The sequence below is a fragment of the Rattus norvegicus genome, chromosome 6, assembly GCF_036323735.1.
Source record: "Rattus norvegicus strain BN/NHsdMcwi chromosome 6, GRCr8, whole genome shotgun sequence".
Taxonomy (NCBI): Eukaryota; Metazoa; Chordata; class Mammalia; order Rodentia; family Muridae; genus Rattus; species Rattus norvegicus.
In genome coordinates, this window is record NC_086024.1 from 137,998,212 (window position 1) to 138,019,879 (window position 21,668).

At 53.9% G+C, this 21,668-nt stretch overlaps 1 protein-coding gene across 7 annotated transcripts in view; it reads left to right on the forward strand.

The window, feature by feature from the left end:
* The first annotated feature begins 1,633 nt into the window (after positions 1-1,633).
* Positions 1,634-21,668, forward strand: part of Mta1 (metastasis associated 1) — a 38,852-nt gene continuing 18,817 nt past the window's right edge. For 3 of the 7 annotated variants that reach the window (XM_039112879.2, XM_039112882.2, XM_039112886.2), the window contains exons 1-3: positions 1,634-1,828; positions 14,991-15,058; positions 19,588-19,681. In XM_039112879.2, the coding sequence (XP_038968807.1) occupies positions 1,801-1,828; positions 14,991-15,058; positions 19,588-19,681 (190 nt within the window). In that variant the 5' untranslated portion in view covers positions 1,634-1,800. 7 annotated transcript variants of the gene reach the window in all.

Consider the following 21,668-nt stretch of genomic DNA (forward strand, 5'->3'; position numbering starts at 1 on the left):
TGGTTGTCGTCTCTCCCCAAGAAAAAGGACTGAGGCCTGCAACCGGGGCTGGAGGGTTACCAGAGTGGAGGCAAACTGAGGCGCTCCAGAGTATGCCAAGTCTAGGCCCTCTGTCCTGACCACTGCCTAGATGTTATCTGGTGGCTTTTTTGAGACTGGGTCTATGTAGCTCTGGTTATCCTGGAATTCACTATGTAGATCAGGGTGGCTTCAAACTCAAGAGTTCTCATTGCTCGGGGTGGTGGCCTAGGCCCTGAGACCCATCCTTGCTTGGGCCCAAGCGTCACTGCAGATCTCTTGCCTGGTTATCTACAGCCCTGACCCCCCTCCCCACAGGCCCTAACCTCACAGTGGCTCACAGTGCTTTCCTGAGCTCCATTTACTCCACTCCTTCATGTTCCACAGAACACACCTCAAACGGGATGCCGATAGACTTCCATTGTCAAAGCAACTCACAGTGCTCAGGCTCAAGCAGGGCCCCCAATCAGCTCCTCCTGACTCCCCCAATTGTGGCAGGGCCAGGATTTCCATCAGGGACACCACCTTTTGTCCTCTGGCCTCCAGGTCATTTCTAAGCACTCCACTCTTCACAAATCTTAGACAAGCACAAAGGCAAGCCCATAGTCACAAATGCTTCTAAATGCTACAAAGAGGGGCCTTCGTCAACTGATGCTGAAAGATGAGGGACACACTGAGGACCCTTACAAGACTTGATGGGTGAAGGGAAGGGCTCACACAAGAAGGACTCAAGGGTACTTTGTAAGCAACTCCCAAGGAGCCCTAGGAGGGCTCACCTCAACAGGTTTGTGAGATCAATCAGGTGTGCTGAGGGTCATTCAGGAAGTTGTTCTCTGGAGGTCACCTGGGTTGCAGAAGACTAGGTGGGCATGGGGCTTGGGAGGGTCACCCATGGGTGCTGAGGGTCAGGAGGGAATGGGCCTGGAGAGGACACCTGGAGAATGCCAAGAGTCATTTGGGGGGCTGGGAGAGCCTCCCAGGTATGCGAAAGACCATATAAGAGGGCCATCCAGGGATCTGAGGAATACTGAGGGTTAAAGACCGGTCACCCAACGGGTGCTGAGGTCCAGGCAGGCTTGGGCCTGGAGAATGCCACTGGAGGAAGCCAAGTATCATTCCGGAGGGGTGGCAGAAGAGCCATCAGTGATGTCTAGGGCCACTCTGGACAGGTTGCAGGAGTACTTCCTAGGGAAACAGGGTGTGGGCCTCCTGAGGACCACCTGGGGATGCCAAGGGCCACTCCAGCGGAGGCTTCGAAGAACCTCCCGGGATGAGTAGCTGGATGCTGCGGGCCAGGTGGGAGAGCCACACGGGGATGTTGAGGACCACTTTGGAGAGGATACAGGAGGGCCACCCGGGATGCCAGGGCCAGGCGATGGCCACCCCGGGATGCTGAGAGATAGGCGGGAGGGGTCGTGGGAGGGCGATCAGGGGATGCCGAGGACCAGACGAGCGAAGGGCTCAGAAGGGCCACTCGGCCAGGGGCGCGCGGGCCGGCGCGGCGCGGGGTCGGGTAACGGCCCGCGCGGTGGGCGGCGGCGCCCGAGGCCCCTCCCCGCCGCCCGCGGCCGCTCCTCCTCTTCCTCTCCCGCCCGCGCCGCGGCCCTCCCGTCCCTGCGCGGCCTCGGCGGCCTCGGAGGCGGCGGCGGCGGCGGCGGCGGAGCAGCGCGGTCCCTTTAAACCGCCCGCCGGCGCCCCCGCGCCCGCCCCCGCCCCGGCCCGCGCCCGGCCCGCCGCCCGCGCCCGCGCCCCGCGCCCCGCGGCCCCGCCGCCGGCCCGGACATGGCCGCCAACATGTACAGGGTCGGAGGTAAGGCCCCGCCACGGCCTTTATGCGCCGCGGGCCCGCCGCCCGCGCCTCCCGGCCCCGCCGCGGCCTCCGCGCCTCCCCCACGCCGCCCTCGCGCGCGGCCCGCGCCCCTCCCCCCCGTCCCGCCCCCGTCGCGCTCGCGCCCCGCCCGCGAGGCTCGGTTCTGGTCTTCGGTGCTCGTCCCGGCCCAAAATGGCCCCTGGGCCGCCGGTGCCGGGGCGCGCGCGCGCGGGGGGAAGAGCGGCGCTGGGAGGGGGCTATGCCCACCTGTTGGGGGCCGGGGGTGGCCCGCGGAGTAGCGGCGAGTGGCCAGGGCATCCCCGTGGCCGGCGGGCCCGGCGGCGCGAGGCCTGGGCCTGGGTCCGGGCCGGAGCCCCTGAGCAGGAGCACGTGCCTCTGGAGCTCTGGCTGCGGTCCCGCGAGCAGGAGTTTGGGGGTCGGGGGGCGAGCGGTCTCCTCTGGGGCCGCACTGAACCCGCTAGGTGTGCAGGCACCGGGAACCTTGTTGCAGGGGCCACAAGCTCGCCCGGACCGAGGGGCTTTCCTTAGCAGGGATTCCTGGGAGGGGGGGTTGGCTACTGCAGGGGGCCTACATCCCAAGTGCAGGTCTGAGTCACCCCAAACTTTTCTCTGCCCTACTGCTCACCCTAGCCTAGCAAAGGAGGCACTTTACTAGCCTTTGGAAGGCCAGAGGTCCCTACTGACCTGGGGCCATGAGGGCCTTTCTGCCCGGGCTGGACCCCCTGTTGTTGGGCCCTAGGCAGCCCTTCCCCCAGTTTGTGTGTATGACCAGGACACTCTGGGATGGCCTTGCACACATCCAGTCCATGCTGACCCTTACAGTTACTTCATCCCATAGCCTTCTGCTCTTTGTGGACTTGGAGACCCTCCTTCTGGTCACAGCCTAAACGTGGATGGGTCCCTGCTCCCCCACTAGCAATGTTGGGCCCTGCTGTGTGTGTGCAGGAGTGGGAGACCACCCAGAAACACCCGTCACCACTCCTGCGGGTGACCCTGACCCTCCAAGTGCCTAGGTCTTTTCCTTCCATCTCACACCAGCGGGACCCAGCCAGCTCAGTTCTGTGGCTTTGGGCACGCAGATGGGTCATCCACCCACCCACAGCAGTCCCTCTCCTGCTACAGGGCACAGCCTAGGGTGTTGAGGCCCTGTGAGGAGGGGCTGGTCCTTGATGTTTCAGTCTTGCCAGTCCCGGAGGGAGTGGGCCACAGCACTGGATCCTGTAAGCTTTCTGGCCCGCTTTCGGGGGGGGGGGGGGGGGGGGCAGGGGTGTCTCTGCTTTGCTCCTGGCACCCCAGGTGGCCTTTTCCCAGGTGCTGCCCCTTACTGTGCCTGGGGAAACCATTTTTGCATTCAGATCCCCCCTTCCTGTTCACTGTGAAGTGCTGCTCCCTCAGCCTCTACCTCTGCTTCCCTCATTTCAAAGGTCCTCCTTTGCCTGTGAAAGGCTCCCATTATCCCGGTCCCTGGCTCTGTTCTTTCTCTGGATTTAGAGACCCTCCTTCTGGTCACAGCCTAAATGTAGATGAGTCTCTGCTCCCCCACTAGCAAAATTGGGCTCTGCCATGAGTGTGTTTTGGAGTGGGAGACCACCTAGGAACACCTGTCACCACTTCTGTGTAGGACCCTGACCACTGAGCCACCCCCACCTGCACCCCCAGTTCACAGCGTTTCTGGCCCATGATGGCATATGATGTGTTGAAGAAATGAATGAATAGCAGAAGTAGAGGTCTGGGCTCCTGCATCGGACTCAGGCAGTGGGAGGTGGTGAGAGCGAGGAAGATGGCCTGCAGGACACTGGGTTCTCAGCCCGTTTCTAAGAGTCCCACAGCTGCCTGCCAGCCTGACAGGGCTGTAGCCAGGGCCCTAGCAGGCTGGGAAGGAGGTCCCAGACTTTGGCTCACTTGTATCTGTTTGCCCACGGCATGGCTAGGGATCCACCCTTTTTTCATCCTGTGTCCTGCGGCTGCTCCTCCAGGGCATAACTGGTGTCCTGGCCTGTCCGAGGTCCCATGAGGGTAGGTGGCTGGACCCTGAGCCTCTGCTTATGTATGGTGGGAGCAGGGATAGGTCTGTATTTCTGTGTATGTTAGCTGGCAAGCATGGTCTGGGGTCCCACCTGTATTGCCTGGAGTGCCTTGCAGTGTAGCAGTCCCCGGAGGGTATCTATGGCAGATGAAGGCTCAGCCCCTATAGGCCTTTTGGATAGAGAACTCTAGTGCCATCCTGGGAGTCCCAGCAGGGCCTTGCGGTGGTGCTCTGGGTGTTGGCTGTTGGCTTCCTGCCCCAGTCACTGCTTGCCAGATTCTCAGGCCCCCAGACGAGAGGACACACTGTGGCTCTCTGAGCAGGCCTTGGTTCAGTCTGTTGTCTGGGCTCTGGCCCCCTGGGAAATCCGTTCAGAGGAGTGACTGGTGGGGACCTAGGTTGGGATTTCTCTCCCCCTGCCCTACCCTCTTGGCACATGCAGCAGAGAAAAGTACAGGATGCCCAGTCAGGTTTAGATTTCAGGAAAACTGCCGTGCCCTAGTGTGAGTGTGTCCCAGCTGTGGAGGCCATGTGGACACTGAGGACTGTGACTTGGAACACAATGTTGGGCGTCCTGTATTCTCTGGCAAGCTTGTCTGGAAGCCTTGTCAGGGTGGACTGGGCTGGGTGAAGCTATGGGAGAGGAGGTTGCAGGAGCCAGCAGAACACTTGGGCCAAGGGGTCAGCCAGGGAGGAAATACAGACTGCTTCTTAAGACGTGGCTTGTTGAATATTCAGGTTGGGCAAGGGTTTGGGAGGCTGTCCCTGCTGAGAGCTGGATGGAGGCTGAGGACATCCTACGGCACCTGTGTTTCATACCTGCTATAAAATTGGGTGGCATTTTTGAACAGAGGAGCAGACATCGCTTTGAGTCTCCTACGTAGGTGCCTTTCTCTTTAATTGCAGGGCTACTGCAAGTCCCTGTGCAGTATTCCCTCTTGCTAAGGAGTCACCCCTTGTCTTTGAGTGACTGTGCTTGTGGGATGTTACAGGAAGCAACAGCCTGCAGGCCACAGCCACATCACAGCTGTCCCTCCCTGGCCTGGGGTGTTGTGTCTTATGCCCAGAACCAGCCTCTTGCTTTCCCACCTTGGGTTTTTATTTAAGTCATCATTCGTATTTAATGACACTTTTGTTTTTTGCTTCATTAGTTTTCTCGAATTAATTATTTTATGTATATGAGTACACTGTAGCTGTCTTCAGACACGCCAGAAGAGGGCCTCAGATCCCATCACAGATGGTTGTGAGCCACCATGTGGTTGCTGGGATTTGAACTCAGGTCCTCTGGAAGAGCAGTCAGTGCTCTGAACCACTGAGCCATCTCTCCAGTCCTTATTTTGCTGTTTTGAGACAGGCTTTCTCTGTGTAGCCCTGGCTGTCCTGGAACTCACTCTGTAGACCAGTCTGGCCTCAAACTCAGAGGTCCTCCTCCTGCCTCTGCCTCCAGTTGATGTCAGAAGTGTGTGCCACCATTGCCCGACTTGTTTGTCTGTTTGAAGTACGTGGTACTGGGGATCATCCCTTGAGTGAGATGCTGATGGGCTGGACCACTGAACCATAGTTTCAGCCCCAGTGATTTTTATTCTTGAGCTATAACTGGTTTTTCAAGACAGGCTTTCTCTGTGTAGCCCTGGCTGTCCTGGAACTCACTCTGTAGACCAGGATGGCCTAGAACTCAGAGATCCACCTGCCTAGAGTCAGAGGAAGCAGGGGCCAAATCAGCAGGAACCATGTTGCACAGGGAAGGGTTGGAGTGCTGGTATTAAAGGCGTGCACCACCACTGCCTGGCCAGCTGAGACTTCCTGACTAAGACATTCCCATGGTTGAAAATTCCAGGGTTATAAGGGAATGCCTATATTGTGAGCTTAACCGTGTGCAATGTCCTAGTGTCTGTGCTATTTTGGGGAGCCCTGTGGAGGCTTCTGGGTCCTGCCCTTTGCCACAGCACTTGTTGTAGGGAAAACCCCACAAGTTTTGACTCTCTTCCCTCAAGCCTGCATCCATAGCAGGAGTTGTAGAAGTAGGCCAGACCCAAGGCTGTAGCCTGTCTATGGAGCAGCATGGGACCTCTCAGTCTCTTAAGCCACTGAGCCATCATTTGTGCTGGAGGGGTGTGGGGCAGTGCTCCTTCAGGCTTGGCCCACAGCACCCTACAGAGGCTTCCCCATCCTGTTTAGCCTACTGAGCATGGCCAGTCTGCCCCTGTGTGGGGCCAGAGGTGCGCTGTGTGCCTGCTACTGGCCTTGTGAATTATTGCGAGGAGGAAGATTTTAGCATTAAACTCCTGTATTAGCAACAACTAAAACAAGTAAATGGTCCAAAGTAACAGTCTTGTGGCTAAATCCCAGAACACGATGCTTCCCTCTATACAGGCTAATGGCACTGGCACCCATCTACAAGGACCTCCAAGATTGTCCTACTGAGCAGGGTGCTGGTGCCCTGTGAAGCAGAATTTCACTTGAACATGGCACGAGGGATGTTAGGGTGAGTTCCTGAGACAGGCACAGGCCCCTCTGTCCCAGCTTGGCACTGTTGAACACTTGGGTGCTCCTGGCCAAACATTAATCTTTGTCCCGCTTGGGGCCAGTTGCTCCTAATCCTTGTCCTGTCCCAGCATGCACCTGCTTCACGGCGAACCTGTTCTTAGGAAGTTTTAAGATTACAGAAAGCATCTTTCTTTGCTTCTCGGCCTAGAGTTGTCTCTCTGGGCCCTGGCCCTCTATAGAGTTCCTCAGGGTGCCCATAGAAAGTGCTGCAGCGTGGATCCCTGAATGGCAGTAGGCAAAGTCTTTGTGGACCCCATATCAGCTAGTGTGTGGAGGAGGGCTGCTGGGATTGCTTTTGTGGAAGGGGACCTGGGAAAGGCTCTGGCCCTGGCCATTAGCTTATGAGATCAGATGTGGTCCCTTTGCCTGCTCCTGGACAGGATTAGTCTACCTGTGTGCTTAATTTGGGCCCTTGGCATCCCTGGGCCTGGAAGACCTTATGTTCCCATAGGATGCCGCACCCCTGTAGTCCCTTCTGGCCCAGGCAGCTGACTTGTGATGCCTCTCTAGGGAGATGATCCGGAGCAGAACTGATCTACTTACAGCCACTGTGGAAGCTGTTACCCAGCGCCCTGCTCTGAGCCCCAGCTGTGCCCACAGGGTCTGTTCTTGAGATCTAGGGGGACTCTAAGGTTCTTATTATTTAGGGTGAGGTTCACAGGCAAGTTTGCTGTGTGCAGGGGTAGTGCGTGATATCCTGAAGAACCAGGGTCAGAGGCAAGGCTACCATGGTAGGCATGTTCTCAGTGTACCCCACACCCACTAGAAAATGAACCACGAGGCCACTGGTAGGTCAGTAGAAGCCAAGACAACCTGCTGGTTTATCTCCTGAAGCAGTCAGAACGTAGTAATGGGGCTATGTGGCCTTCCTGGGCCATTTGACTGCTTGTGTATACTGGGTGCCCCTACTGGGGATTGTAGGTCATTTGCTCCTGTAGGGTCTGGGCCTCTTTCCCATCTTAGATTTTGTGGGGCCAGTGTGGTCATCACCGTGTTACCAAAGGCCATCTGAGGTAGAGTGGAGGCCAAGCTGAGCTAGGAGACTCGGGAGTAGTCGGGTGCTGGCTGGGTGATGGACCATGGCCAGGGTGAAGTCTAATGAGTGCCCTTAGAAGTGGGACCTTCAACTACAGGGATGCCTAGGTCACTGGGCAGGGGGAGAGCATTGGAGAGCTGAGGGATTAGCATGCTTCCCGGAGGGTCCATTGGACAGGTCATCCATAAACTGGAGCTGAAAACCAACCCAGCCACAAACTCGGCTGGGCCTAGCTGAGAACAAGACAGACAGGTTCTGGGAATGGGTTGATGCTGCTGCAGGTGTTAATCCCTTCTGTGTCTGTAGGGGGAGGGGAGGGGTCAAAGGGCTCCTGGGGACCTTGCCTTTTGAATCAGAGAACAGTGTCAATATTTGGTCCGTGTCTGAGGTGACTGCAGGAGGTGTGGTTCTGTGCCCCCCCCCCACCAGCCAGGACAGCTGCCTCTGAACTCCTGTGTTTGTGTGATCCTCTTGCCTCGGCCTCCTCAGTGCTAGGACTGCAGGTGGGCACCATACCCAGTTAGGTCTGTGACTTTTGACAAATGTCACTGCAGACCTTTAGAACATTGCCATAGTCCTACCTGTTTCCTGGTGGGACGTCTCCCTTCTCCCAACTACTCCTGTGTCTGTCATGTAGACGGAACCCTCCTTTAAGATGGCTGCTCTACCACACAGTGTGGATATGGGAATTAGTACCTGCGACTGGCTCTCTCTGGCTGAGTAGTGCCCCTCTCCAGCTGTTCACCGCGAACCCCCAGATCCGTGAGCTTTGTGTGTACTTCAAGGGTTTTCATTTCTCCTGAATAAAAATGTACGATTGTACAGTGAACTCAGGCGTTCACGGGCAGCTGTCTGGCTAACATAGCCATTGCTTCACCCCTGGGGGCACCAGAACCTACCCCTGTGTCAACGCTGCCGCGCAGTGGTTGGAGGATGTGTGGGGTTTGATTCGAGCTCCCTGGTAAATGGTAAATTCGGCTTCTCATGAGTTCATATTGCCCGCAGTGTGCCGTCCCTGCCCCTGTCCCCGTCCCCGTCCCGTCCCCAGCTGTGTGTTCTGTTAGTTTGGCTCTTTGAGACCAGGTCTTGCTATTTAGCTCATGTTGCCTATCTTGATGCCTCTGCTATGTGGGATTAAAGATGTGGCTACCATGTTGTGCTGTTTGATTTTTGCTTTTTATTTGTGGTTTCTGGTTTTGTTTTTTTAAAAGACAGAGACTCTATGTATCCTTGATTGTCCTGGAACTCCCTATGTTAGACCAGGCTGGCCTTGGGTTCAGAGAGCAACTCGCCTGCCTCTGCCTCCTCAGTGCTGGGATTAAAGGCGTAACCATTCATTGCCCGGCATTTCCCTGTTTGTTTTTTTTTGTTTTTTTTTTTTTTTTTGGTCTTTTTTTCGGAGCTGGGGACCGAACCCAGGGCCTTGTGCTTCCTAGGCAAGCGCTCTACCACTGAGCTAAATCCCCAACCCCCATTTCCCTGGTTTTTAAGTTGGATTGTGTTCTTACTGTCATGAACTGTGAGGTGATTTTATTATTTTGTGACGTAGAAGTCTAACCAAGGGCCTGCTTATACTGGACAGTGCTGTTCTACCATCTCCCAGCCCCAAATGTTGGTTTATAGTCTGTTCAGACCCTTCAGAGGGCTGCGGTCGTGTTTTGTGTGTCTCTTAGAACACAAGATTGCAAAGTCTTTATCCTTCTTTATTACAGAGAAAAAGTTTGACTTTAGGATCCATCTTGTTAGTTTCTTTGTGAGGGTTAAGAGACTTTCTCCCACTGGGTCACCTTGACAGCACTGTTGGTGAGGATGTGGGATGCTGGGGTTAGGGTGGTTGACGGACAGTTGTTCGATGGTGATCTGATCTGGCAGCCTTTGCCAGTGCAAGTCCTGACCTGTAGCTCACGGTAGCATTGGGTCACTGTAGCTTTTACAGAGCAGTGCCAGCTTCCCTGTCAAAGTGGAGAACTGCCTGTTGGGCTTCGTTTTTGTCTGTGCAGCTCTGGCCGTCCTGGAATTCACTATGTAAACCAGGCTGGCCTCAACGGCACAGAGATCCACCTGCCTCTGCCTCAGGAGAACTGGGATTAAAGCCGTGTGCCACTAAGCCTGACTCTTGCTGATTTGTTTGGTTTGGTTTGGTTTGGTTTCTCGAGACAGGGTTTCTCTGTGTAGCCCTTGCCATCCTGAAACACACTGTGTAGACCAGGCTGGCCTCAGACTCATAGAGATCTGCCTGCCTCTGCCTCCTAAGTGCTAGGTTTAAAGACATGTGCTGCTACTGCTCAGACTGTGGCTGATTTTTAAAATATGATATTTTACATTTATATAAAGCACAGGCTTGTTCTCGTGTGTGTGTGTGTGTGTGTGTGTGTGTGTGTGTGTGTGTGTGCGTGCGTGCGTGCGCGTGCTCGCACATGTTTGCGGGAGTGCACACGTGGACAACTTAGGGGAACCTATTCTTCCCTTGGACCATCTGTGTTCTGTGTTCTGGGAAATGGAGGTCAGGTTTGGCTGCAAGGGTTCTTAGTTGCCGGCTCTGGCTTGTTGATTTCTACAAAGCAAACAAGTTAGTGAGATTTGGATGACCCTGGCTGATGGCAGGGCCTCTTGGAGACTGGCAAACTGTACTGGCAAACGGCACTGCCTAGGTTTGTGTGACTCATGAGCTAAGAATGGCGTTTACATTTTTATGTGGTTGAGGGAAAAAAATCACAAGAATACTTCATGACATGAGATTATATGAAATTCAAATTTCTTTACCCATAAATAAAGTTTTATTGGAACATGGCCACTGAAGCTAAAGTGTATATCCTGTGGCTGATTCTGAGCTGTAACTAAGGCGCTTGTCCTCCTCGGGCACAGTACAGAGCACTGTGGCTTTGCCATCCAACATGGTGGTGTGGGGCTCTCACAGTGGCAGCCATCCAGGTCTCTGTGGATGGGCTGGGTATGCTGTGATTCAATAGAGCTTTGATGCCATCTGCCTGCAGACCACACAGACCTGGAGCTGAGGGCTCGGCTCACCAGATCCCATGCTCACAGGCTGGTTGTGCACCCATGGCTGTGGCGGCTGTGCTCCTGGCTGAGCGCTTTGGACCAAGGCTCCCCTGACACTCTTCAGGTTCCACTAATTTGCTGGAACAGTTTGCAGGGTAAACACTTGCCATGTTTGCTGGCTCATGACATAGGACACGGCACACAGATGAGAAGCTGAAAGTCCCAACTCCCGACGGTGTGTGTGTGTGTGTGTGTGTGTGTGTGTGTGTGTGTGTCTGTCTGTCTGTGTCTGTCTGTCTGTCTGTCTGTCTGTCTGTCTGTCTGTCTGTCTGGTATAACCGTCTATGGGTGTCTTGGGTTAGTCAACTGTTTACTGCTGTCATAATTTGAGACTACCGGTTTGCGGGGAGGAAAGTTTGTCTTGGCTGACAGTTTCTGAGGTTCCGGTCTCTGTCAGTTGAGTTGCTGTCGGGCCTGTGACAGAACAGAGCATTTGGGTAGAAATGCAAGATGGCACAAAACTGGGCATTTTACGGTGGCTTGAAGCATTAAAAGCACAAAACAGGAAGGTATGCGGGCCCTACCCAACATGGCCAAGCTGGGGACCAAGCCTTCTGTCATGCATCTGTGGAGGCACCCCATATCTTATAATTGCACACACAAAAGACACTCTTATCTCCCTGAAGGTCCCCAGGGTTTTAGGAGCCATGTGCCAGGAAGTGAGGATGGAGACCAAATACGTATTTCCTCTGACAACAGTGTCACAGCGGCTGTTGGTTTTGTGTGTGCTTGACACACTGCAGGTCCTGTGGACATGGGGCCCTTACTGTTTTGAGCCCAGGCGTGTGCTGTGGATATACTTGTGATGCGAATCAGGGACTCTGCTGTGGTTTTTTTTTGTTTTTTTGTTTTTTTGTTTTTTTTTTTTTTTTGGTTCTTTTTTTCGGAGCTGGGGACCGAACCCAGGGCCTTGCGCTTCCTAGGTAAGCGCTCTACCACTGAGCTAAATCCCCAGCCCCTCTGCTGTGGTTTTAAGGCAGTGGCAGAGAGTGGCACCAGTCACTGATTACCTCGAATGGTAAAGTTTGTCCAATAGCCAGGACTCCGTTACTGTGTGGGAGAGAGACTTTCAGACCAAGGGAGCCTCCTCAGAAAATGAGGATGTGTCAAAAAGGAGTGTGCTGCACTGCCGTTGATTTCAGGGATCGGAAGAGCACGTGAGCCTCTGAAGCAGTCTGTAAGCTGGGAGAGCATGGGTGGTGCGTGCAGGAGAGGACTCTGCTAAGATGTGTGACGGGATGGCGCAGAAGGGTGGGGGGGGGGACAAATGAAGATCCAGAAAGGCAGCCACACCTCACTGAGCCTGTGCCGCAGACGGCTTCTGACTGCAGGGCCGTGGCTGGCCAGGGTTTGTGAACACTATGAAGCAGAGGGTGGGTGGACATTGTGATCTGACCCAGAGTACAGCTCAGCATGGTGTCTGCCCAGTGCTTAAACTTGGACCAGAGTGGAAGATTCCCAAAGCAAGACAGACCACTGACAATCACCATTATTAAGCAATGAATGACTTAGAGTTAGTTCCTGCTCCATGCTTGGTGGTGCTGTTTGAGTTCATTGTGACGTGATCCCGCCCAAGGCCACATGGCATTTGTTTGACCAGCTTAGACTGCGTTAAGTTCATCCTTACTGGGGAGAAATAAAATGGGAGGTCTAAGCAGAAATATTTCCTCTCTGGCAGACGCTCGTGTCTGTGCCAGGAGCTGGCCTCAGCAGCCCCAGAGAGGTTGGTCGGCACTGTAGTTCTTGCTGAGGGCTGGAGCATTCCTTAAACTGCCCTCGGGACCTTTGCTAGGAATACCAACTACAGTGACTACAGTGCTGTCCAGCTCGGGTTCTCGCTCCTTGAATAGAAGGGTGTGCCACCACTAGCCAAGGCCAGCACGTGGCACTAATGATTGGTCACTCAGTCTCTGTCCCTTTAGCAGTCAGGCTGTTGCCATGTAGCCTCAGCCTGGACTTTAATCCACGTTGGTACCAAGGATGATTTGACGTGGCCATAGCCCGGGAAGGAGACACTTGTAGGACTGTGTTCACAGCCTGACTTGCAGGGAGAACGCTTGCTCCGGCCACACTTGGAGTATGTAGCAGGCTCTGCATCCGCCAGTGTCTGTTCAGAGCAGTTTCTGCACACAGATCCCATGCCTGCTGTCTCACTGAGAGCTCGAGCAGAACAATGACCCTGAGCTGTTCACCCCCTAAACCGTTTTCTCATCGATCCATCTGTACATTTAAAACATTTTAATTTCAATAAAGCATTTGGAAGTTTTGTTGTGCCTGCGTGTTTTGCTCAGTTCAGGCTTCACCTGCCTGCCTAACTTCTACTGTCTGGATCTGCAGAAATGTGCGGATCTCTGTTGTAGTCTGTGGATACCTATTACAGTACCATTTCAATCATGCGTCTGTGTGGGCATGTGCACGAGCGCAAGTACCCGTGGAGGCCAGAAGAGGGCATCTGATCCTTGAGCTGGAATTACAGGCATGCATTTGTCTTATCACCGTCTGTGTGTGTGTGTATCAAGACCAGGCTCTTAGAGGCTGCCACTCCTGAGCTGCCACTGTTGGGAGGCGTGCATCACTGTTTCCCACAGGTGCAGGAGGCTCTCCGCTCCTTCTCCCGCCTCACAGCCCTGGACCTGGAGGGACGCTTCTGCCCTCATGGCGGGTGGTTTTTATCAATGTTTTAATCACTTCTTAGTTTCTTTGATTTTTTTTTTTTGTTCGTTTTTATTTTCTGTGTTCTTGGTTTTCCTACTGACGTATGCTGTGCATCTAGCATACCCCATCTTGTTGGGCAGGTACCTCTGAGATTCGCAAGCGGCATGTCGTTGGGCCACTGCTGCTGCTGAGCGTGCCCTGTGTGGCACCACCCCCTCCCCACTCCAGTGCCCATCTCCTGCTCCTGGGTGTCTATGTGCCTGCCCCGAGAGGAGCTATCTCAGTGCCTGCTTCTCAGGTGTCCCCCCCGGGCACCCTGCTTGTTTGCCTTTACTTGGGAGACGTTTGATTTTATTCCAGTTTTTGGCGAGTATGAATAGTTTGGGGTTTAATTTGCTGTGATTTGTAAAATTGAAATTTTAGAGTGTGGATGCCTTTTTTAAAAAACTAGTCTTATTAAGAAATTATCCAGATTGATGAAATTCATCAGGTTGCTATCACAGGGTGTTCTAGGAGGGTCCCACATCTGAGCCCAGAGACTTCCTCCAATCCCTACCCAGTGCTTCCTTGGGCCTTGCTTTTTCTTGGAGACCCTTCCCCGTCCTGAGCACTGGCAAGGGAGTTGTAAGAATGTGGCTGACCTGTTGGTAGTTGGCACAGCTCAGGAAACAATATGGTGACAGGCCTGTGCCTGCAAGAGTGTGCCTGAATGGGAGCAAGGAGCTGCAGTCACTGGCTCTGTCCAGGGCCCATTTCAACTGGAGGGACCTTCTAGTCAGCTCACTCAGGGAGGGGTTCGTTCCACGGAGTCCCAGCGTGACAGTGGGACAGTCTAGCCTGCTCTCTGCACTGGGGAGCCCTGTGGGAGTGGGGTAGTCTGAGCTGTCCAGACTGAGTCTGCCAGCTTTCACAAATGTTCATGTCTCTCTGTGGAGCTAGTGAGAAATTCGAAGGCCATGTCACCTCACCAAAATGCTGAAGTCTGTGCTGACCTGATAGTCCCAGGAGGCCTTGTAGGGTCATGGCGGTCCCCCTGGGACTATGCTCGTAGGCTCTGAGGCCCTATGTCTCTCTGACCCTAGAGGAGACATCTCGTACTTCTGAGGTGACTGCCCTGCTGGTGTGTATGATCTCCTAGAAGCCATGACCTGTGTTCTATGTGGTTGTTGTTTCTGCTTTGGAAGAGGCTGGGCATGTCCTGGGCTGCAACAGTCTTCGGTGGTGAAGGGTAGACACACTGTTCATTCAACAGCTACTTGGAAAGGTGCCTAGTAGCTTTGAGCAGGGCCTCAGGGTAGCTTTGTAGTTGGAATTTATGAGCGAAGCTGCAGTCAGTCCCCACTAAGACTTGTGCTCCTGAAGGCATTTGATACTGGATGTTTGAGGGCTGCGGACCCTCTCAGGCAGCCCCTCTCTCTTGCTTTTCCTTAGCCCCTCAACAGCTGTGATGTGGCCCAACATCCTCTCTGGGTTCTGTCCATCTAGTGCTCCAGTGGCATAGGGTTTGCCAAGGTCTGCCTGAGGCTCCAGTCAATTCCTTGGGGGGCTTTCTTTTTTTTTAAGATTTATTTAATGTAGAGTGCTCTATCTGCATGTACACTAGCGTGCCAGAAGAGGGCACCAGATCACATAGATGGTTGTGAGCCACCATGCGGCTGCTGGGCATTGAACTCAGGACCTCCAGAAGAGCAACCAGTGCTTTTAACCACTGAGCCAGCTCTCCAGCCCCTCAGGGATGGGGGTAGGGTGCCTTAAAAATGGTGGGAATGGTGCTATGTGTTTATGTAAAACACATATATGCAAATCTCTGTTTGCAGACTATGTCTACTTTGAGAACTCCTCCAGCAACCCGTACCTGATCCGCAGGATTGAAGAGCTCAATAAGGTAAGTGTACTCACTCAGCACCATGGGGCAGCAGTGGTCTGCCTGCCCTGTTTGGGGTCAGTGTCTTTCTGCCTAGATTTGGATGTCCCACCAGGAGAGGCTGGGAGTGAGTCCCTGTGACCTCTTGGGGGCCATGTCTAAACCATTTTTAAAAGATTGTTTTAGCGTATGTGTATGGATGTTTTGTCTGCACGTATGTCTGTGCACCATGTGGGAGGAGGCTGGAAGAGGACATTGGGTCCCCTGGACTTGATTGGAGTCACAGATGATTGTGAACTGGCATCGTGACTTGTGGGTGCTGGGAATTGAACCCAAGTCCCTGCACAGTGCTTTTAACTCTGTTCTCCAGCCCTAGCCTATGCTTCTTGAGGACGAGCTCAGGGTGGCCTTGGGGTCTTGCCAGTTCTCTGCCTCATCTCCCAGCACAAACTGGTCTGTCTGAGACAGGTGCCCTCATGGACCTGAGTGTACACCCAGGACTCAGAGGACACTGGTCACAGACCAGGGTAGTCAGTGGTCTTTGGTGCCACTAGTTCTACCTGTACGAAGTTCTCTCCTCCTCCTCCTCCTCTTCCTCTTCCTCTTCTTCCTCCTCTTCCTCTCATTTCCGTTAGCCTGGGTGGCTTCTTGGCCACAGGACTACAATGTAGAGCCATCTGCTCTGTCCATATAGCCTTGAGTGCACATGTACTATTGTATACTAGGGGTCTTGTTGGCCTCTTACCCCAGTAACTTCTTCTACCATGGCCTGTGTTTGCTGGGATGTTGGGAGTCTTTGGCAGATACTTGATCCTTGGTCTGGGGACTTGGTTGTTCCATTACTGGAACCCCAGGGGTACCTACATGCCACCTAGGGTGGAGGCTAAAAGTGTGGGGAAATGGATGTGTAAAATTCAAAAACTTGTCTCCATTCCACTCTCTGCTTGGGATGTCCCGGTACTTTGGGAGTGGGGTGTGTCAGGCCAGCCAAAGTCATACATAGCCTATATAGCCTATATACTAGGAACCTTCTTGTTCCTTCTGGATTTCTAGGAGCTCATGGCCATTCCCCTGCTATGAGCCTCAGTGTAGCTGCCCACTCTTGGCTCTAAAGCTAACACATGATTGGACACTTTGTTAGGGTTCTGGGGTAGGCAGGCATGTTCCTGCTTTGCTTCCTTCAATGCCAGGTGGATAACATGGTAGATCCCAGGCCCGTGTCTCTGAAAACCTGCTCATTTCTGCCAGACTGGGTGGATCTGGGGCTTCTGTAGCCTTCTTGAGTACACAGACCAGTGAGTCGTAGACCTTAGATCCTTGGGATCAGATGATACAGGGAGGACAAGGCTGGATGTTCCCCCACACATGGCCCTGCTGCGCCTGACTGGACCCTGCAGGCGGCTCCTAATGGAAGCATGGGTGTGGCCCTAGATTCTAGGGTTAGCCTTACCAGCTCCTTGGGTGCCATGTAGCTCAGGCTATGCTATCTGAGGCTGTGCTGCACTTACAGCATCTGCTGCCAGCCTGGGGACAAGCAGTTGTGTGTGCCTGTATGCACGTGGAGAGGGCAGAGCATGCTGGGAGTTCTGGAGGGCTGAGGCCTATCATGGCATATAGGTGAGCACTAGTGTTTACGCTGATGTACTTGACTGGCACCAGAGCCCTGATGTCCCCATGGGTGGCCCTGGCCACAGTTGGCAGTAGGCAGAGCACTCGGTTGAGTGGCTGGAGCTCTCAGTTTGAGCAGTAGGTTCTCGTTTAAACATCTCAGTTGCAGAAACTTGGACATGAGCAAACAGGCTCTTAGAGGAGTACCGCAGCTACGGTGGGTGGGCCAAGTCTCTGTACCTGTGTCTCCTGCAGTGAGCAGCAGCAGCTAGCAGACATCCCTTGGCCTAGCGTATGTAGCAGTGTCAACTCCATCTTTTTTTTTTTTTCTTTTCTTTTCTTTTCTTTTTTTCGGAGCTGGACACCGAACCCAGGGCCTTGCGCTTGCTAGGCAAGCGCTCTACCACTGAGCTAAATCCCCAACCCCAGCTCCATCTTTTTGATTGACAGTTTGGCATAAGCCTTGCCCACCTCCAAGCCATGTGCAGAGGACGTCATATACTGGGAAGGTGTGAGCTAGGCTGGCAGGCCCAGTTGTAGACCAACTTTGCTGTCTCTCTGTCAGACTCAGTTGCAGGGTGGGCTCCTGTCAGGGCTTGTGTTCTGACCTTGCCTTGGACCTCTATAGTGGCTTGCCTTGGATCTCCAGTCTGTGTGAGGGGCTCTAGGTTTCACTTTCAACACGAGATTAACAAAGCTGTAAGACTTGCCTGATATCCCTGGATGCCAGTCCCAACCACCATGTTCAACACAGAGGAAATTGTCTCAAGGCCCTGCTACAGAACGAAGACACCTTCAGTGCTGAGAAACTGCCGTGCAGTGGTTACGGCTATTTTCACGACAGCGCTGCCAGTAGAACACAGACCCAGACCCCTAGGATTTAGGAAGGGAACACCAAAGCTGTATGTAGACAGGCACAGGGTAGGAAGGGTTATGTGGGAGGAGGAGGAAGAAGAGGAGGAGGAAGAAGAGGAGGAGGAAGAAGAGGAGGAGGAAGAAGAGGAGGAGGGGGGGAAGAGGAGGAGGGGGAGGAGGAAGAGGAGGGAGAAGAGGAAGAAGAGGAGGAAGAATGATTCCCACCATGGCTGAACTCTGAACACTTGGAGCTGGATTGGCCAAAGCCCTACCTACCCTAGGCCAGGAGAGGAGCCACTGTACAATTCAGGGAAGGCCCTGCTGGGTTCAGGAAGGTGGCAAGGAGCGTCTGGGATGGGTGACAGTGCCACTGAGCGTGGGCCGTGCCAGTGCTCAGTGAGAGAGGCTCTGGAAAGTGAGTGGACTTCCAGAAGAGGAAGCAGAGGGAGGACGGCAGAGAGGGTGACAGTTGAGTATCCTTTCTAGGAAGGGAGTACAGAGCCTGGGACACAAGTCAGAAAGCTGGAGGTGGTCTCAGAGCCCAGCACCCACTTAGAGGGAGTTAGAGGAAACAAGTCCTGCCAACAGGTAGGAGTGGCTCAAGGACTTGTCTTTGGAGAGGAGCTTGACGGGTGGTGATTGGTGTTGTCAACCTGCCCTGGGGGCACACCTGTGGGGCTTATCTTGATTATGTTAATTGAGGGGGAAGGCCTGCCCACTGTTGGCAGCACCATTCCCTGGCTGGGCTCCTGGGCTGTGTGAGTGGAGAAAGGAGAGCTGAGCTGTAGTGACAAGCAGCACCACTGTGCTTCCTGACCGTGTGACTAGCTGTTTCAAGTTCTGATGCTGTGACTTCCCCGCCACGCGGACTGTAGCGTGAGGCTGTGAACCAGACTAAGTCCTTTTCTCCCGGAAGTCACTTCTGTCAAGTAACTTAGCCATGGCAACCGGAGAGAAGTAGACAGGAGTACAGATGTGAAGAACAGCAGAGGACTGAGGAACCGTATAATAGCACTGGGCTGTGTGCAGAGAGAGTTCTGGCCATGGCACTGCCAGGACCTGTGAAAGGTTGGACCCAAGAGGCTTTGTTTGCATGGGGGCTGTTGCCAGTGCAGGACTTAACTGAGTACTGGTGCTTCAGACTCTAAAGCTTCACCATGGTCCGATCTGACAGACAGACTCGGGAGCCACCCAGGAGATCCCAGCAGCCTTGGGAGGGAGGTCTGAGCACAGAAAGGATAGCATTCTGCTGGATGAGTGTTCTGGGTGTCCATAGACCATGCCAGCGTGAGTGAATGAACAGGGAGGATAGAAAGGACGCAAAGACAGATACCTCATGTAGAACTTAATTCATGCATTCTCCACTCAAGGCGGGAACACTAGTCAGGATTATAACCTTGCATAATTGCAACATTATTATTTTATTATTTTTAGTTTTTAGACAGGGTTCCATGGTGTGGTCCTGACTTGCCTGGAATTCACTATATGGCCCAGGATGGTCTTGAACACACAGCCATCTGTCTGCTCTTGCCTCTCAAATCTCACTGGGATTATAGGCGTGCCGTGCGTTATTTAGCTTGTATGTAGTTGTATAATATTCTCTGCTGGTGCCAGCATGCAGCTTGTCACAGGATTCCAGGTTGAGGCACACAGTTGAGATCTCCACTTGGTAGTTCTTGTTGGTATGTGCAGCACTGCTGGCTGCCTGGTGGAGGAGTGTTGGAGCCTGAGGTAGAAGGGAAGGAGGGTAGCTGCATTCTGTGTCAAGGCTGTCCTTAGGGTTTCTAATAAAGCAAACAGGGCTGCTTTAGGGCCACCGTCTTGTGGGGCCCCTGGAAGACAGTGTAGAACCTTGTGGGCCCAGGTTACTGGGTGACAGGAGTCTGCGTGTCTAGACTAAGTGTACTCCCTTCTGCTCATACTTACCTGGTTACTGGGTGACAGAAGTCTACGTGTCTAGACTAAATGTACTCCCTTCTGCTCACTTACCTGGCTTTGGATATGTCAGGCATGGTTGGGGACTAGGTCCTATCTGCAGGCCCTTTGGGAGCTTACATTGATAAGGTAACTCTCTCTTGCTGTTACAGACAGCCAACGGGAATGTGGAGGCCAAAGTGGTGTGTTTCTACAGAAGGCGGGACATTTCCAGCAGCCTCATCGCGCTGGCTGACAAGCATGCAAGTGAGTCTGTCTTCCCTGGGCGATGATGCCTGTCCCCTTCAGTACCTGCTCTTGAGTCCTGGCTTCACAGGCCCTTCTGCTGGCTTGCCTTCCCCGTCCGTGTGCAGCTGATTTCTGCTGGTTCACCTTTACAGCTCTGTGCATTTCATAGTCCCTCTCTGGTCTTGCTTACCCATGGGCTAGTGTGAAACGTCCCTCTTCGTGCTTCTTGCTAGTGTCCTATGCTCACAGTTAGGGCGAGCCTGGGATGTTGGTGTACCTGACTCTTGGCTTGAGCCCATAGGGCAGAGGGTAAGGAAGGTGCTGACTCAGAGCAGAGGCCGTGGTCACTGCCTGGCCCTCGAGACAGATGGTTTTAATGTTACTAGAAGATGTCTACTGTGCCCTCAGTAGTGTTTTCAGAAACAAAGACCTTTTTCCTTACTCGGGAAACTCAAGCCTGAGTCTGATAAGCGTGGCCCAAGGGCGCTTTGCCCACTGGACACTTGCCTGGTCCTCCTGCTTAGCGTCTGGTCTCTCACTGAAACAGGCCCTCATAGACTTGTGTGCTCTGTGTGCTTGGGCACATAGCTGGGGCAGGGCTGTGTGAACGTTGGACAGCTGCTGAGCTCTGGGGGGAGGTTCCCAGGAGCCACGCACTTCTGCTCACCTGGGAGTCCTACCTGAGCCTGAGAACTGAGGCTGTGGTCACTGGGGTGCTCTTGCAGCAGGTGAGGAGCACAGTTGCCTCAGCTGTCCACTCAGGGTAACATCCATCAAGAGTTCAGTAAGCACCATCCCTGACACTCGGTAGCTGGGTGGAGGGCTGAAGACCCAGTTGATAGCACACATGCACCAAGCACACACGCTCTCCATCGTCCCCATTCCTAACAGGCGGGGTAGGGTTGCAGGAGCCAGCATCTCTTTGTGGTGGCAGCCAGTCAAATGGGAACCCTAGAAACCTACCCTAAGCAGGAGTGCTTGAGAGGCAGGTCTAGAACTGGCCGTCCTCCCCAGCTCTGAGGCTGGGTTAGGGAGGGGCAAGAAGGAGCCAGAGCTGACTTTAGAGTAGGATTGGCTTTCTGATGAAGTCCCTGTCACCCTATAGGCAGCCCTGGGTAACTCGTGCTAGCACAGCATTATGCGCCTTTCACTTTATTTCCAAAATGGAAATGCAGCTCCCATCCTAGCCCAGGGCCTGTGTTCCCGACTGCTTTTGAATGCAAAGTTGGGTTCCTTGACCTCTGACCTCAAAGCCCATGCCCTGGCCTCTAGTTGCATGTGGTGGATGCTTCCTGAACCGACATGATGACATAATTGTAGCCCTGTAGGTGTGGTTCTCAAGTCTCCAGTAGTGTTGGGGCCATCTTGTGTCTACTGCAGTGGAGGGGTGAGTCTGCTGGAAGGGCAGTGACCTGCTTTAAGAATCAGTGCATGTCAGAACCTCACTGCTGTCCAGATCCACAGAGGCGCTGCTATGTCTGTGCAGGAGCATGTGCGCTGTGAAATCCCGGGCATGTTACCTCCCAGAACCAGGACCTTACACTGTGCTTCTGGAAAAACTGCTCAGAGCATCTCTGGCCGGGCCTCCTGAGAGCCTCAGTAAGCCAACAAGACAGGCAGTCAAGGGTGCCAGGGTTTGCAGGCTGACTCTTCTTGGCCTGTCTTGTGGTTCGTGGGTGCTCCATTCCATGGTGCTGCCTCCTGGTTACGTACAGCGTCCTATATCGGAGGCACACACCATTGATTGCACAGTAGGGCTCCTTACGCAGGAGCTGGAGACTGAGAGGGCTCCCAGTTGTTGACCTGCTAGGGTGTCCACCCCAGGCACTGCACCCAGATGGGAGACCAAGCACTGTAGCCTGTGATGCTTGTGTAGCAGGAGCCCCTTCCAAATGCCACAGAGGGAACTGTGGCCTGGCCTCTCTGAAGTACCCTTCAGAGTAAGGGTAGGGCTTAGCAGAGTGTCACGAAAGGTGGCCTGAGATGAGCCTTGGGTTGGGAGTAT